This window comes from Calliphora vicina, chromosome 1, assembly GCF_958450345.1.
Source record: "Calliphora vicina chromosome 1, idCalVici1.1, whole genome shotgun sequence".
Taxonomy (NCBI): Eukaryota; Metazoa; Arthropoda; class Insecta; order Diptera; family Calliphoridae; genus Calliphora; species Calliphora vicina.
In genome coordinates, this window is record NC_088780.1 from 82,780,356 (window position 1) to 82,799,766 (window position 19,411).

Genomic DNA, 19,411 nt, shown 5'->3' on the forward strand with positions numbered 1-19,411 from the left:
ATATTTTCAATTATTTCGAAATACAATATATTTTATTTTAATAACAACAGCGGACATAATACAAAAGATAATTTTTAAATAAGGGAAGTATGCTTCACACTTGCAAAAAAATATTAAATTATTTATATAATTTTTCAGTGAAAAAAAAAATTTTGTTTATTTTAGAAATTACTGTTGGTGCGTGATGTTTTTGATTCCAAATGACCTAAAAAAATGATTTTCATTACTTATACAACATTGGCCATCACGTGGTGGTATGATAAAAATTTTGCCTAAATCAGTTATATCCCTAATGTACATATGTATGAATGTATATGTGTAGTAAATAATAAAACTTTGTATGTTTTGATGCAGTGATTAAAGAACAACGAATTTATTAATTTGTTAAAATGTTAATTTTTTTATTACAATATATTCTTTTCGTAATAAAATATAGAATAGATATAAACAAACGAACAAAAGTTTGTATCTAGATAAATTTGTAAAAATAATTTCATTGAACATAGAAACAAAATTTAAACATACATACATAAATATTGTTAAACAGAAGGAGCAATTACTTTTTTATATTTTGACATTTTTTGTATAATATTATTTGTATAATTAAGAGTTAATTATTTTGTTTTTAATTAATCAATTTAAATGTATAAAACAAACACTTGACTTTAAAAAAAAATATATGAAAGCGTTTGTTTTAATTTGTATATTTTTTTTTATTAATTTTTAATCTTTTTAATATATAATAATGAAAGCTCAAAGGAAGTGGGTGCGCAGCAGTATTATTGCAAAAATGTATACTCTTTCACACACGTACACAAAGAGACAAAGGTTCAGAATTTTTGTATACATATTTATATTCTACATTTTTACCAAAACGAAATTATAAATTTATGTTTGCATTAATTGGATAAATCTAAATTAAAATCAATAGTCTACAAAAAATAATAAAATTATAAGAATAACAAAATAATATATATGTATATAAACATCAATCAATCAATCAATCATTAATTATTTACTAAAATTAGCAGTTTTTGGATTTTTTAAACAAATATTGATCCGTTACCGCAAATGTTTACAGTTATTATACGAGTAGTGGTGAGTGTGTTTATGTCGTTTTAATTACAGAAATAAATATTTATATAATGGCTTTTGAAGTTTTTTTTTATATATGTATATTTTTTAAATACATTTTCTTTATTTAAAAAAGTTAATGAAAAAACGTTTACATCAAAAATGTATGTATATTTTTACGAGTCGATACACTATTAACAAACTAATCAAACTCCAATTCACAATGGGTAAAAAGTTTCAGGTAGACGACATACATTGTAATTTTTATAATACATGTTTTATTAAATTTAATTTAAATTTAAAAAAGAGTCATCAAACTTAAATAATATAGACAGACATACATACATACATACATACATACTATACATGTATTAAGAATAGTTTTTTATCAACTACAAAAACGATAAGTTTCAATTTTTACACAATTTATCATTTTTTTAACATAAATTATTTCTTGAATATCAAATAAAACATTTCCTAATTGTTTTACCAATTCCTACCCATTGTGTTGCCGAAAATAAAAAGAAAATATTATTAGATTTTGAAAATTTAACCTTTTACTACGGAGGATGTGGTAAATTTTACCCCTTCTCTAATTTGTGTTTAAGTTTTGTAAAATACGCTTGTGAAATAATGTGTCTGTTTTGTTGAACTGATTAAACATTTTTTTATTTTTTTTTTGGAATTAAAAATTTCTTTTAATTTTAAACAGCAAATATATGTAAATGAAAAATGTTTATTTAAGTAAAATTTTTTGCTAAAATTAAAATGCGTAAAATCGGTGACAATGTCAAAAATGTTCACCGCCGTAGTTAACTGTTTAGTTATTGATTTTGAAATGAAGCCACAGTAGCGCATCGAATTTTTATTGACTTATTTTAACTAATTTGATAGACGAAATGTAATGTTTAAAATATGTAAGATTGAAAATTGTTTAATATTAAAGTTTATTAAATAAATAAAAACTTGCCTATTCTGAAGTTTTAATTCATATTGTGATTTTATTGAATACATTTTCAATTATTTTGTTTTTATCGATCAAGAAAGAATTTATTTAAACTTTTTCTTTCTTATATCTTTCGGATTTTTTTGTTTATATTTGAATAAATATATATATATTTTTTTTATTTTTTATTTTTTTTTTATTTTTGTTTATTTTTGTTTATTTTTGTTTATTTTAAATAAAATTTAGATCCTAAATACTAAGGTTTTGCTTTTACAAATATTTACAAAACACCAATAGAAAATAAAATAAGATAAAATTAAATGAAAAAATTATAATAATAATGCATAAATATTAGATTTGTTTAAACAAAAATTAAAAGGAAAAGTACTTTAAAATATGTGTATTTATAAAATTTGTTGTATTTTTGCTTGTATGTATGTTTATATTCATTAAAATAAATAATTTTCCTTTTAATTGCAAAAAATAATAATAAAAAAAAGAAAACAAAAATGAATACAAACTAAACTGTTTTGCTGATGCCTGCCATTTGTAAATTAGCACCACAAAATAAATTATTAATTAGAAGAAATAAAGAAATTAGTATAAAAAATAGAAATAAAAGGACTTAACTAATTACAAAAAAAGCTAAACATTAATCCATCTCTATGCATTTGTGAATTTAGAATTTTTTTTTAATGAACATTAAAAGAAATGCTGTGAATGAATTATAATTTAAATATTTTTATATGTATTTTTTTCTTTTTCATTTGCTTTTTTAAGTTTTGTTAACTAATTATTTCTTACAAAAAATTCTTTAAAGTATTATTGAAATTAATATATGCAAGTGCGTACATATGTGTATTTTCATGTTGTTGGACTTTTCTTATACTTTTTACTTTTTGAACTGTATCTAAAGGTTTCTTTGTATATTATTATGTTCTTAGAGATTAAGGTGTGGGTGAATGTTTGGAACAAGAACCACAAGATGTTGAATAAATTAACCAAACCACCGTCCTTAAAAGTGGATGTGTATTTCCGTTTTGTTCATATTTCCAATGTAAGTCTACATTTTGCCCTTTATGTTTACTTATGGTTTTTGAGTAAATATAAACATTTAATTTACTACTTGCCTGCTGCTGTTCATTATTATTTATATCCTTTTTTAGCACAAAATATTTGCCATAAATTGCTTGTATTGTTTGTCAATCGTTTTTTCAATTGATTTGTTGTTTGGCTTCGGTAATTAACGCCAACAGTGAATCCAGCTTTAAATCTTTGAAACGTGCAAAATGATTCATTATGGGTTGTATGGAATCGGATTCGATGGCGGCACAGATTGTTTGATTCTGTATTGTTCGATTTAAAGATGAAGCAACTTGATCCAAAAACTGACGCCATTTATCTTTATTGTTCTCTGTTAGGGTTGCATCGTCATTTGCTACATAAATATTTTCAGCTTGTAATATTAAGCAAACCAATGATGATATGCCAAACTGAAAGAAATCAAATATAAATTAATTTCATCTGTTCAATGTGGATCAATGTAAAATTATTAAATTAGAATGTAAAGTTAATTAGTATATGGGAAAATAGAACTTATAAAATAGATTTTTGTAGGGTATCGAAAAACAATGGAACATATATTTTGTCATTTGAAAATTGCTATCGTGATATTCCCATGAACTTTTCATTCACAATAGTTGATTTTGTTCGTAACAAATGTTTATTGTTTACAAAATTCCATCTAAAAATGTCCATGTTGGGGAATTTTTTCACGTGAACAAAGTTGATGACAAAAATAAATAAAAATACTTGTAGTACAAATTACAAATGAAGGAATAAGAAATACCTAGCAATAGACAATACAAAATTAAATATCTCATGATTGTGAACTGATATACCAGTGGATTCTACAAAACAATGCACTCCGAATCGTAACCGGATGACAAATGTTGATCATTTACATGAGGAAACCAAGATGCTGTCTGTCAGGCAACATAATGTGTTGCTGGCAAGACAATATCTGTTGACATGTCATCAGCCATCCCAACCATCAAATTTTGATGGAAGAAATTTTGTTGATTTTTAATTTTTAAACACCCTAGTTAGAAAAAAATTATTTAACTTTAATATGTGGACCAATACTGTTCTGTTTGCGCGCTGTTAAAGAAAGCTTATTATGTACCACACGTTTTGCGTGAAATTGGCGGGGAAAATTTTGCAACTTTGATTGTTTGTTCTGGCGAAAGTTTACACAAAAGTGAAAAGGATTAATATGGAAAACATTTGTCCTAGTATGTAAAACTATAGTATACCAATGTTTGTTACGTTGTTATGTGTTTTTGTCCAATTGTACCGTGTTTTGTTTATATGTATTTTTAGAATGAGCGTAACAAGTGTAGTTGTGTTTCGTGGATCAGTACTTTTGCATGGCAAAGCGTTGCAAAAAGTTGTGAGTGAGAAGTTATTAACCTAAGTGTACAGATTAATAAGAAACTAATCCTTTTTGTTCGAATCCACACGTTTTCGAAAAAATCAAAATTTAAAAATTATATTTTGTGGAAACGTCAAAATGTTGGCCAGATCGTTTATATGGCAGCTATATGAAATAGTGCTCCAAATCATATGAAACTTTGTAGGTCATCTTAGGAACATAAAAAATGTATTCAAATCAAATTTCACTTCAATAGCTTTATAAACAAAAAAGTTGGGGCAAATCGTTCAGATGGGCTATATAGCAGCTATATGAAATAGTGCCCCAACTGATATGAAAATTGGCAGGTCATCTTGGGAGTATAAAAAATGTATACAAACCAAATGCCACCGACAGAGGTGGCACAATTTCTCCAGCTCCCAGTACCACCTCATGACACCACTAATAATTAATATCACAATTGAATTTATTTTCAGGGAAGAACTTCCAACAATAGCGGAACTGTTACAACAACAACAAAGATTAAGTTGTCAAAAGCTGAAATTTGACAGTATAATTTTTTTTAACAAATATAATGAGTCGATTATGGATGGCAACTGAAGCTTCAGTTTCGTTGTCAGTTGCCTAAATGATATTACAGATGGCAACTGACAACTGTCACTTCTATTGCCAAATTGGCAACTAGAAATGTGTGGTTGTCCATAATCGACACATAAGATCGCACTTGCTTGCTAATATTAAGGATAAAATGTTATTATGAGTTAAAAAACCTCCGGCACCTCGGTGAGTCGCTCTGAAATCATATCATATATTATTCTGAACTCGAAATGATCATGAAAATTGAACTACCACACATGGTGAAGAGGGATACACTTATTTCACCTGTCGCAAGAAGTGTGGACCAAAATATGGCTTGAACCCCAAACAATATTTAATCTGCATGTAGGGGTTCTGCATGTAGATCAAGTCCAAGAAATTGTGCTACTTCGAAAAGATGAGTCTATAAATTCTATGGATATAGTGAAGTAGTGAAGGCTGACTGGAAGTAATATATGCGGCGGGCATAAGATGGGGACGTCACGGCTTATGCTGGACCAGAAAGCACTTTAGACAAAACAATTCTTGTTTTACGCGACAGAATCTTCTCGGCGTCTGCTAGCGCGGAATTGATGGCGTCTCTATGAATGTTGTTCAAAGCTGTCATATACGAGCTGCGCTCAAATGGAACCTGCAGGACACCCTGTGACGGTACTTAAGGCTGCATTTTGAAAGCTTCTAGTAGGTAGAATTCAGCGAAGGTGACCACACTGAAGAAGCATAGTGGCACCCATGTTTATCGGATGGTTTACAGTTGAAACTTGTGCGCCATCGAATATGATGCCTAAATTGAGTTTTACATCCTTCGTTCAAGTGATGAAGAGTGTTGCTCGCAGTGAAGAAATTGTGGTTCAAACTGTATTAGTAGATGTATACCTCTATAATACGTCCAATACTGACTTATGGATCTCTAAATGCAGTAAATTTGTACCTCACTGAGGGAATGACCTACAAACGATTACAATAGAAAACAAAATGAAGCAGTGGTTGCTAAAATTTGCGGCATCACTGGCAACATTTTTAATTAAAAAGCATTTAACGTAAAGCAATGATGGCAAATATTAATGCATTTACAAACGCACTCGTAGTAATAGCACAAGTTTTCTCCTCAATGCAATAGCACGGTGAGGGATGTCTGAGCTACATTACAAAGAAAATGGACAGGCAAATAAATCTCCCCGTTAATAGTCTACGCATAGCGATAAAGGAATCTATGTACCTATCAAAATTAAGCTATGCTAAGGAGCTGATATCTTTTTTTAAATAAAATAACAAAAAAGGAGTAGGAAGCAACATCCATCTGTCATCGTTGACAATATCAATATTATAATATAGTAAATAACGTAAGCCTTATCGTAAATTGTCTGTAAAAGTCTGGTGTCGTTACTATTTAAATGTTATCTAACTTACCTTACTACAAAAGACGCCATTCGATTTTTTATCATTAAGTGTAATGGCTGAAGAAATTTTTACAATAATCTCAAAGTTAGCAGATTTAATTTGTTTATTAAACTCAGGATACAGGGAGTATAATACGCCTTCTGTATCATCGCGATCTTTTTTAAAAACATTTTGCAAAGAGCTGAAAACACCAATCCACACATTCCAACGTACGTCGTGGCTTTCAATATTCGGCATGATGCGACGAATTAAAACCTTAAATTGAAATGCGTTATAAAAATTACAATATTTCAATTGGATTATTCAAAAAGACTCACCTTTCCTTTGCGGACATTCATCATGGCAACGACCTTGTCATGTTGCAATCCTGCCACTAATTTTTCAATAAGAGCATCTTTTGTTTCGATTTCGTAGTTAAATTTGCTTTTCATAGATGGATTGTTAGATGTGTCTGTGGCTCGTTCCTCTGGTGTTTTATTGGCATTTTCTAATTGTTCTAGGGCTGCAATGCGTTCGCTTTCCTTTTTCTTCTTCATCAGTATTGTCGCAATCACATTCGGATTGTTTAGGTCTTCCAACTTCAGCAGGATGCGATACAAAGTCTCAATATGCAACAGAATATAACGGGACTTCCGCTGACTATTGGCTGCCGTCGTATCGCCAACTGTATTTGTCATCTGCACCAAAGCCGGAGTTTCCGATTTAATACCAACAACATTGATGCTTGACAGAGTTGTACCAGCGTCTGCAGACAATGCCGTTTGAACTAATGTAACGTCCTTAGCGACGGCGTTATTTGATCCAGTTGTGATCGAAGTGGATGATGTTTCATTACCCATAATTTCAGCATCAATAATTTTACGTGGTGCCGTTACACTGCCGTACTGTAACTTACCAAGCGAATTTTCAAATTTGAGAGGTGTAAAAACATATGTCGGCAACTTCATCTCTTGGTTTTGGTTGTGATTTTCAGAATTACGACGTTCACGATGCTGGCCATTTCGTTGACCATTCTTATTGCCCAGCTGCACTAGAATAAGTTGAGCGTGCCCCTTGGGTTGAGTTAAAGGATGATTAAGCTGGTTGTCCTTGTGTGCCTGGCTGTGACGCAAATTTCCACTCAAGACCACCTTTCGTTCCCTATAGACAGTGTAATAATAGTCGTCAATGTATGGCGTGTCAGTGTTTAACTGCGACAATTGAATACCAATCAGCCAATGTTTTTCACGAGTGCTCATAAGATTGGCGTACTCGTCGAATTCTTCGTGCGGCAAATTACCATTAGCCGACACTCCGTCACGTCTCATATTATGATTTTGTTTTTGATTTCCTACGATGCCACTGCCGCCAATTGCAGCATTTGGACCACCGCCAATACGCTGATTGTGGTTATTATTGATGTTAATGTGATTTTGAATGCAATTCTGTTGTTGCTGAAGCTGTTGAGCTTGGCGAGCGGCGTTCTGGAGCAGTGGGTGATTTTGTTGAATTTCTTGTACAAGACGCATATTGAACATGTTGAATGAGGAATTCGACGTGTTTGGATTTTGATTAAGAAGCATCATCGAATTTGGGAGATGACCGGGTATACGATTTGGAACTGACTGCTGTTGCTGCTGTTGATGTTGTTGTGCCAAAATTGCCGCTGGATGTATGCCACGTGCAGCCGCACGCATTGCATTAAAGTTTGGATGCATAGCGAAGTTATTGAGTGCAACTGGGAGATGTGCATTTGGCAGTGGACGTTGATTGGGAAAATTATTTGGCAATCCACCGTGTTGGTTAAGTAGGGGATGTGGTGGCAACGGAGGATGTCCAGATTGTTGAAAATAGAATCCGGGGGGCAGTCGACTTCCTGCAGCACCTAACTGAGGCTGAGAATGCAGTGGTGGTGGCTGCGGTAGATCTTGTTGTTGTTGTTGCTGTTGCTGTAGTAAATTTCCTAAAGGATGTTGAGCCAAATTATTGGCAAAATTGTTCGATGGCCTTGGGGGCGATTGTTGATTAGGATTAACAAAACCTCGCGGACCCTGCGGACCTGTATCGTATAGAAAATACACACATGTTAAGTTAATTTTAACAATATGAATTTTATTAAATTTCGAAACATTAAAATTAATTCCACTTATTTAGCATGGCGTATGTATGGTCTAAATTTACTACCAAGTTAAAATTGCATGATGGAAATAAGAATAATATCAATACAATTTAATTTATTTCGTTAAAAATATTTCAAAAAGAGTTCAATGAAAATGAACTCAGCAATAGCTTCGTAGAAATACTCCACATCTGTTGATAATATCCTTATCCTTGCCAACTTTGCTATTCTAGCATATCTAACATTACTACATACTACCGGATCAAATTTGGTATATCGTTCCCAAGACAATTAAAATTTCCCTCCGTTCCAAAAAAAAATTGTACAACAAAAGTGAAACTGTTACAACAATTCAAAGTTGTTGTATTTCTAGCAGTAAGTCTGGAATGTAAATAATTAGTTTTTAATATATTTTTTCTAATATTCGGTAACCAAACCAATTTCAGGAATAAGGTCATTTCCGTTGGTTGCGATCAAAGGGCAATTGGAGATACACTAAATAGGCTAAACATCAGACAAAGACTAACTAAATACATTAAAGTTTGTATATAAAATCAAGACAGGAAATGCGACAGATTATTTAACACAGCAAGTAATTTACGGACAATTCCATGAGTATGTCAACTATGGCTGTAAAAACAAAAACCATTGAAACTTTTTTCAAGATGATTTGAATAAGAAAAAACACTAAAATTGTACTATGTGAAGGTATTTAGAGCTTATTACAACGTTTTAAGAGCAAAAATTATAGTTTAAACGACTAACTTTATTTTTTTAATTTAATTAGTATGTATTAAGCTAAAGTGGCGGCGGCGAAAACTGAGCGCCGCAATTAGTATGAAGTATGAAATGAATTTGACTCTGATTTTTGCGATTATCACCTTGTTTTTTTAAACCGTATATTTTTTGTATTACTATAATAGAAAAATTCTGCCGCGTACGGTATGTCACGTACGATATAAAATTGTATTTATTATAAAATCATCCGAAGATTGTTTTCATTTAAATATGTAAAATCTTTGGTTTAGTACAAGAAATTAACATAAAAAAAAAACAATTCTCACGATTCGCAAAGTTTCGCATAATTTTACATGTACCTCAAATCACTTCCGTTTTATGTCACGTACGATATACCCTTATTTTGCTCGATATTTTAGACGACAATGTTTCAAATGTACTTATTTGAATGGAACATAAGGACCAAATTATTTTTCAGATACTCTTATTTTTGCAAAATCTATTCCACTCTATTCCGCGTACAAATGTCACGTTCGATGTCATAGAATTCCCATATGTCACCGAAATTCAACCTAACAATCTGGATATATAAGGCTACAAAAAATGTCATTTATAAAACACGTATTGTACATTGGATTACAGGTTAATAATTATGTATTCAAAATAAATTGTGTAGTCGTGTTGTGTGCGTCGCATGGAGGCTCATTTCATTGGCCAAAAGTAAAATTTTTGTTAATCCCGATTCCCAAAATTTGAATGCCATCCAATATTAAGTAAACTATTGAAACTATGGTGGCCAAAAAATTATATAAGTATCTTACAGATGCTGTTAAAGACAAATATTTTATGTTATTTTATAAAAAAATTAATTTTTGTAAATTTGTTTAGAAGTAAATTATCATTATCGTATATTAAATTATCGTTTATGAAGTGTTATTTATTATGACACTGTACCGTTCATACCTATTGTTTTCTCAGGTACTATATTTTAGTCAAATCTGAATTTTAGTGGAATAGAACTTTTGGGGGTTAAACAGATTTTACTACCAGGTAGGGTATTCAATTAATCGGGTTTCTGGTTTAATCGGTTAATCGAGCAAATAATTAATCGGGGTGTAGATTTATTCGGTTAATAATCGGTTAATTTAAATTTATTCGATTAACCGAATAATTTCTATTTTAATTTTAAATTGAAAATACAACCACGAATTTTGTGTACAAAAACATAAAAAACAAACAAAACATTACAATTCACCCAAAAAATAATAGCAAATATGTTATTTGAGATCCTTTTTATATACGCATGTGAGTTTTTATAGGATTTTAGTGAGATCTTCTAATATAGTCTTTTAAAAAAGAATATAATTTAAATTTTCCTTTTAAATGATTTTTTCTTTAGATTTAATAAAACTTGACTTGGAAAAAACACTCTCGCTGATTGAAGATGTTGAAGAAATCGAATCGCATGATAAAGAATATCCAATATATCAGTTCTTTTTTTAGTTTTTTCGAAGCATATAAAATTGTTCGTATACCATTGGAGTACTTTTTGGACTGTTTTAGATTTTGAATACTTTCAATAGTTTCGTTAAGTTTTGATCACAGACTCGATCGTTTCAAAAAAAAGTTTCGTCTATACATGTAAATACAAACAAAGTTTCAAATACATGTAAATTAAATATATCAGTTGTTATACTCACTAAACATGGTTCTTGGATGTTCGAAAAAATATGTAATTTTAATTTGTAATTTGTACCTATTTGAATTTAAACGGAAAAATAAATACAAAAAAATATGTTAAAGTGCAAAAAAAAGGAATTTCGGTTAATCGGTTAATCGACACAAATTAATCGGTTTATTTGTTATTTGAAAATCGGCAATTTTAAATTATTCGAACAGTTAACCGTCCAAAATTAATCGGTTAACCGATTAACGGTTAATCGATTGAATACCCTACTACCAGGAGAAAAGCCTCATTAAACCCTGAGGGTATTATATGGTTGGGCTTTACTGACCATACTTTCTTACTTATTTTCATCAGCTTATCATTTTTTTAAATGTAAATGCTACACAAAAATTAAACGTTCAACTTTAGCCTTAAATTTCTCAACTGCTGAACCAATGTTAATGCAGTTAAAACTGGAGAAAAATTTCAGCAAATATTTCTCCATCAAAAAAAATCCAAATTACGGAGTGTTGGTCGATGAAATTTCTCTTGCTTTATTCATCAAATATGTATAAAAATTAATAATCTGTTCCAATATGAATCTTTAGGACATGTTTGTTGTTATAAATAATCCACATTTGTACTTCCCTAATAGTTTTATGAGGAGTAGGGTGGGTCAACATTTTTTTCTAAAATTTTTGAAAGGCTCAGCGATAAAAATTGTTTGAGTTTTCTACATATTTCGATAAATTACGAAAAAAGTGCTATTATTTATTTGGTTTTCATAATCTGAGAAATGGAGCGTAACAGGAATAGTTGGAAGTGTCCCTTATTTTTTGTTTTGTGTGATTTGAAATATAATACATTGCCAACCTATGCAGATCTGATGAAATTTTATGAGTGGACCAGTCATAGCCTTAAATATGAGAGGGAAACTAAAAAAGAGCCAACATATGAAGAAATAGAAGCCAAAAAATACCTGCTGGAGAACGAATTTTGATAACAAACCAGAGAACAGTTACACAAATGGCTATAAGTAGCCAGATATACAGTGGTGGTCAAAACATATGCAACCACCAACAGAATTTTATAAAAGCTGTTTAAACTAGTTTAAGATGTAAACAAAAATATTCATTTGCTTATAATATTTTTTAATTAATGCTTTAAAAATAAGAATATGAAATTTAATTCAGATTTTTTTGCATTGAAAAGAAAAAAAATTTAAAAAACTACGTATGGGTTGATATTTCATTGGCCAAAACATATGCAACAAATTGCTTTTAAAACATTTTTGTCTATAAAACTTAATATTTCGTAACAAATCCTATATTTTCAATGACGGCCTTACATCGGCAAGGCAGTGAAGCTATCAAATTGGCAATAAAATTTGCAGGAATAGCGTTCCAAGCATCTACCAATCCTTGAAACATAATATCTGAATTAGTGCAATTTTCGGTGTCGATTCTTTGATTAACGATTTCCCAAATGTTCTCAATGTGATTTAGATCTGGTAATTGTGGTGGCCATTCCATTACCGAAACTCTTTCTTGTGCTAACCACGATTTAACAACATGTGAAGAGTGCTTGGGGTCGTTATCGTGCTGAATAACTCATCGAAGAGGCTTATTATCCTCAGAATTTGGAAGCATTACTCTTTCCAAGATGTCTCTATAGATAAATCTATCCATTGTTTCATTAATTTAGAGCGATGGGCCAACTCCAGCAGCAGAAAAACAACCCCCATACCATTACGTTCCATCCTGCATGCTTCACCGACGATTTCCCTACGCGCAAAAACCGCTTATATCAAAACGTAATCAAAAGAAACGTTTGAAGTTTGCTATGGAGCATTTAAATTGGCCAGAAAACAAATGGACGACTGTCCTATTTAGCGACGAATCCGAATTTAATATCATCGGAAGTGATTTCATGTGTTACGTAAGACGACCACTTAACACGCGGCTTCAAGCACGATACTGCAAAAAGACACTGAAACATGGAGGATGCAACGTAATGGTATGGGGGCAGTTTTTCTGGTGCTGGAGTTGGACCATCGCTCTAAATTAATGAAATAATGGGTGGATTTATCTATAGAGACATCTTGGAAAGAGTAATGCTTCCAAATTCTGAGGATAATAAGCCTCTTGGATGAGTTATTCTGCACTATAACGACCCCAAGCACTCTTCACATGTTATTAAATCGTGGTTAGCACAAGAAAGAGTTTCGGTAATGGAATGGCCACCACGATTACCAGATCTAAATCACATTGAGAACATTTGGGAAATCGTTAATCAAAGAATCGACACCGAAAATTGCACTAATTCAGATATTATGTTTCAAGGATTGGTAGATGCTTGGAACGCTATTCCTGCAAATTTTATTGCCAATTTGATAGCTTCACTGCCTTGCCGATGTAAGGCCGTCATTGAAAATATAGGATTTGCCACGAAATATTAAGTTTTATAGACATAAATGTTTTAAAAGCAATTAGTTGCATATGTTTTGGCCAATGAAATATCAACCCATACGTAGTTTTTTTAATTTCTTTTCAATGCAAAAAATTCTGAATTTGATTTCATATTCTTATTTTTAAAGCATTAATTAAAAAATATTATAAGCAAATGAATATTTTTGTTTACATCTTAAACTAGTTTAAACAGCTTTTATAAAATTCTGTTGGTGGTTGCATATGTTTTGACCACCACTGTATTAAGCAGTGCATCTGAACTTGAATATGATCAGTCGGATTGTGAAGAAACAGAACAATTACGAACATTAAAAACTTTTTCTTAAATATCACAACATTTTTTAATTGCATATTCGTTTACTAGAAAAAATATTGGGTAGAGCCTAATTGTGTATCATATGTATTTTGTTGTATTTTGAACTGCCATTCAGACACCTGTTTTTATTATTTATATTGATGGTGGTAAATCAAGACCATAGACATTTTTAGGAAAAATTGCAAAGAACTTGAAAACTTTGAAAAAGACCAATAGTGAAGTTTAAACCAATTCCCACGAACTTACCAGAGCTTTGCGTTGAAAATATAAGTGCAGATCTTCGTCTATATATTTCAGTTGAGAACAAATCTAACAACTCTTGCAATATATATTGTAAATGTTTACGCTCCAGTGTGGTTTTCTATAAAAACTCTTCCCAGCTGTAAAGAAGGACCTCGACACCTTTTTGAACTAATCAAACTTAGCAGATATGTATTAACCACAACTTTGAAGGTTTGTCGGTCCAGTGATTCAAAGAAAAAGCACATCCTGAAAATTTATTAATTGTAATGTTAACAGATCCCCAACAACATATTCGTGAATTAGCTGTCCATCGAATTTTGAAAAATAGATCCACAACATCAAATAAATTATGGCTGTTTCGTCATACTTGACCTTTTGAAATGGGATGCAAATATTACTGAATCTCCAATATTAAAATCTGTAGATGAAAAAATTCTTCTTCTGTTTATTGAAGAAGGAAACAACGGAGGAATTGAGCCATTTTAACCCTCATGTCATACTCAAGCGGTAAAGAGAGCAGTCAAAGCTGTGAATAAAGCAACATCAACTTTGTGCAACAAAACAAGAAGAGTAAGATTCATCAAAGCTCAGAAGAATCGAGAAAATCAATACCAAAATTTGATAGCAATAAGAATTTTGTCGCTAAATGAACACTTTATTATTATTTTGATTATCCTTTCTTTCACTTCTGTAAACATTTGTGTAATACTTTTTCTCTCTAAATATTTAATATGTTAAGGTATTTATCAAAAACTCAAGTATCATAATATAATTTCATCATCTAAACAAAAGCAAACAAAAATGTCAACAAAATATAAAATAAAAAAAAGTTAGGGTGACCCACCCTAAAGAGGAGCCGCAGGTACTTTTTTGAAAATTTAAAAATTTTGGGAAATTGTTTTTTTCTAGAAGATTTCAACCCAAATATAAAAATACCAAAAAATCAATTTTTAAAAAAATTCGGAATAGTACCTTTTGTTCTACGGCTCCTCCTTAGAATTAAATTTTTTTAAATGTTGAAACGGTACCCCCTGAAAACTTTCGTAATGACCTAAAATACCACCAATAATTTTTTTAGCTTGTTCTAAGAAGGGCAACCCGTGCCGACTTTCGATTTAGTTTTGAAGTGCATTTACAAGGAGAAAAAAATAATTTTGTTTCATTTTTTTTTAAATTTTGCTATTAAGTAATTACTTTTGCAATTTAATTTAAAATAATCGAAATGTGTATGTACGTAATTGTCGTTCTAATGAGACAATATGGGCTTGGTTTTGAATTTAAATAAATAATAATAATAAGTACAATATTCAATATTTGGAATTTTTCATGGAGAGATAGCGAAATATATATTTTTGGGTCAATTTTGATGAAACTTAATAAAAATATAAAATTAAGTCTAGTATTTACAAAATTAACAGCACAAAATTGAAATTAACCCTTAAGAGCACTTGGGGTCAAAATGACTGTGTTTTTCGTGATTTTAAAAGTGCAGTGTCATTTTGACCCCAAGTGCTCTTAAGGGTTAATTTCCATTTTTGTGCTGTTATTGTAAATACTAGAATTCATTTTATATTTTTTATTAAATTTCGCTCCATGAAAAATTCCAAATATTGAAAAAATTGACCTTTGACCCTCAAGATTTAAGGCTTAGCGTTTCCCGATTTTAGTAAAACATTCAGAATATATTTAAATTCACCTGGACTATAATATTCTAAATTGGTTTTACTTAAAAATCATAACAGTAAGGAAATTGGAATCATTCGCCAAAATATGGCCAAAAAATTAATTTTTCTCGAAAATCGCAAAATTTAAATCCCAGGTACGGAAAAACTATATAAGGTATTGAAATACTTTTTTCACATTTTTATTCCCTATTATGTTGTCAATAAATCCCCATGTGATGATCTAAAAATTCTGAAATTTGTTTAACAAAATTTTTAAAAATTTGAAATTGGAGTTTTGAAACTGCCGTTAAAAAAAATATATTTGTTTGGTTATACCTGCGAATATGTTAACTGTACCCTATGAACATAAACACTCATATACAAGTAAATATGGATATATTTTAAGTAAGAATAAACTTTTGTTTTAATATTTCTCAAAATATGTTAATTTTGTTCCTACATTTCTTGTTCTAGTGGCCTGAGACACGTTTTTAACCAATTTTTGTCTTTTATATCTCATTAGAACGACAATTACGTACACATTTCGATTCTTTTAAATTAAATTTCAAAAGTAATTACTTAATAGCAAAATAGCAAAAAGTTTTCAGGGGGTACCGTTTCTTTAATTCTAAGGGACACTCTACTCCTCATATATAAAAATATCATACAGATGTTTATAAAAATGTGCAATTTTATATATTTATATTTTTACTTTTAAAAGCCGTTTGTAACATTATGAGGAAGGAACTCATTTGACCAATTTAAGGTGAAATTTGTACAAATCCTTCCTATAAGTTCGCTTAAAGGGGGTTCTTCTTTTGCGAAATATGTAATTCTTCAATCTTTATAGCACATATTTTTTAAAAAATACATTTAAATAAACAACTTGCAAAAGTGATAGTCGTAAACAAATAGACTTTGTTCTCAAATCTTATTGAAGTTTTACCTTTTTGCGCCAATAATAGCGAATATTGTTGGGATAGCATTTGCTGGTGCTGTTGTTGTTGCTGCTGCTGCTGTTGTTGTTGTTGTTGATGATTTCCATGTTGTAGATGTTGAGGTTGTTGTTGCTGTTGCAAAGGAGTTGGTGTTTCGGATGAATGTCTTAAAATGTCATGTAAAATTTTTTGCTGTTTCGCTATCATTTCAGCTTCATGTTGCTGCTGTTGACTCTGTTGATGATGCTGAATTTGTGGTTGCTTAGGCATTGTTTGTTGCATTATCATATTACGTTCGATATCTTCCAAAGTGCAAATTTTCGGTTGTTGCTGCTGTTGCGGAGGCAATGACATTTTAGGAAACTGAGGCAAACCAAAAGACAGATTTTGTGATTGTTGTTGTTTTATTTGAAGTTGTCGCTGATTGTTTAGATCTTGATTTTGTTGTTGTTGTTGGTGATGTTGAAACGGCGTGGGAAAGTGCTCACGTAAAAAATCCTCCGGATTAGAGGATAAACGATTTACTACCGCTGAACTGTTTGCACCTAAAGTTCTATCCTTCACGCCCAAAGACCAAACACTGGGATCCATTTTGACAGTATCACCCATCAGCCCACTCATGCTTTCATTGTCTCCATAATTCAGATCTACATCGTCTAACTTCATACCTGACAAATTTAATTCAAGATCTGAGTCTGCGAAACGTTGTGTTCGACTATTTTTCATTCCGGACAGCGAGCCATAACCACCACTTGCCACACCATGAGCTCCACTGTCCAAAGTATCCCCATCTCCCTCTACATCACCGGTCAAACGGACTAGATTTTCATGAACTTCTTCCCAGTCCCCATTAATTGCCGATCCGAAGGTCTCGTCATTTAAAGCATCATATTCCTCTTCCGATGGTTCAGCAATTTGCCCTCCACCATCATCGTCCAACTATTAGTAATCAAAAGAACAAACAAAAACATATACAATTTTTACCGATTACAAAACCACTTGCATTTTAGTGCCACGGGTGCTCTTTGAGAACCCCGTAAAGTAATATTGTTCGCAAACACAAAAATAGTGACCGCCGCGACCGACCAAAGCAACACCGTCGCGATCCGATTCCTATCACTTCACTATACCACTATTACAAAAGATTATTTAATCGCGATTTGCTTTGACACGTTCCGCATTAAATAAATATTCCACTTACCGGCACAGATGTATCAAATCCAAAAAATGAGTCTTCCATCGATAAATTTTGTTTATTTTATGTGAAATTGTCATGACTTGTCATGCCATATTGGCCGCCTTTGAGACATTCGCTAAAAACGACATCGGCCGAACGTAGAAACGGTGTTGCCATATTATTAATTGTCTGTAAGAATTATGAAAATGGTATTAAATCTATTTGTTTTAACTTCCAAATAATAAAACAAAATTTATAGTTGCATTAAAAATAAGTTTAAATTAATGCTTCCATAAATTAATTATTATTTAATCTTTTTTTGTAAGGATTTTGTATTGTTTGAGTGTATTAATTATGAGTAACCCTGTGTTTAATTAAAATGTTGCCACATATTCATAAATGTTCAGGGTATAAAATTAAAGAAGTTGAAACTCATGAAAAAACGTTCCACGAATATGATACATACAAGGTGAAACAATTCAAATTAATTTTCAGTTTGTTATTGTTACATGTAGGAAATATCATACTTTAATCTAAAAAGTGTGTACCAAAAAGAATATGTTTCCAATTCAGCTTCTTCATTAAAATGAAAATATATTATTACATTCCAGTTATGCAAACAATAAATACTTACTTTTAATATAATAATTATTAAGTTTAAGCCTTTTTTTTCTAAAGATGCTACACATTGTTGTAGCGAAATATTGAAATAAAAATTAAAATATTTTTATAAAAATGACCTTAAGCTTAAATAATATAAATAAAAATCAAATGTCGTTCGTTGGTGCAATTAGTTGAGAACGACTGGACCGATTTGGGAATTTTTTTTTTTTTAAAGTTCGTCACAGTTCAACTTAGGGTTATGCGGAAATAAAAATTGACCACACAAACTTTTTTCGATTTATCTAAAATCTGCTATTTTTGGCTATTTTGTTTTAAATGTTGGTACTAATACAATTTAATTTTTCTACTGAAAAAAATTTACAACGCCACGCCCACTTTTTTAGATTTATCTAAAATAATAATGTTCGTAGTAATCCAATTAGTACTCTCCAAAACATTCAAAGCACATATCAACCTCGATTCTTGCCATTCCGTGAAGTCAAATACATCTGCAAATATGTGACCAAAGGCCGCTATGTTAGCAGTAACGAAACAATTTGACGCATTTTTTCATTTGCCATTCACGAAAGACATTTACAGCATTGTCCAGATTTTTTGAAATGTGCCGGAATGATGAATTTGTCCGAACGCTGCTATACTCCAAAAATTACAAAATATTTATTAAGGAATCAATTTCAACGGCGGAAACAAGGAAATCCTCTTCCAGGTTTCCCCCATTTATTTTCCACTCACGCATTAGGTCGCATTTACACAGTCCATCTAAGAAACGATTATTCTGATCCAAATCGCAGAATAACCCAATTTTGCGTGATCCATTACAATGGATCGCGATTCAAATATCACAATATATATTGAACGTGTAGCAGTACCCTAAGGGCACTTCAATATATATTGACAGCGATCCAGTATCGCGATATTTATTGAACGTGTAGTATGCAGTATTGATGGATCGCGATCCAAATCGCAGAATAACCTAATTTTGCGTGATCCATTTCAATGAATCGCGATCCAAATATCACAATATATA

At 31.1% G+C, this 19,411-nt stretch overlaps 1 protein-coding gene across 1 annotated transcript; it reads right to left on the reverse strand.

Moving 5' to 3' along the window:
* Window positions 1–335: 335 nt before the first annotated feature.
* Window positions 336–17,915, reverse strand: Patr-1 (Protein associated with topo II related - 1). The gene is made up of 5 exons (XM_065515026.1): window positions 17,785–17,915; window positions 16,592–17,522; window positions 6,770–8,490; window positions 6,462–6,707; window positions 336–3,513 (listed from the first exon to the last, which is right to left on the reverse strand). Exons 1-5 carry the CDS (start codon window positions 17,821–17,823, stop codon window positions 3,235–3,237), a joined length of 3,216 nt encoding a protein of 1,071 aa, XP_065371098.1. The 5' UTR covers window positions 17,824–17,915; the 3' UTR covers window positions 336–3,234.
* Between the last annotated feature and the right edge of the window lie 1,496 nt (window positions 17,916–19,411).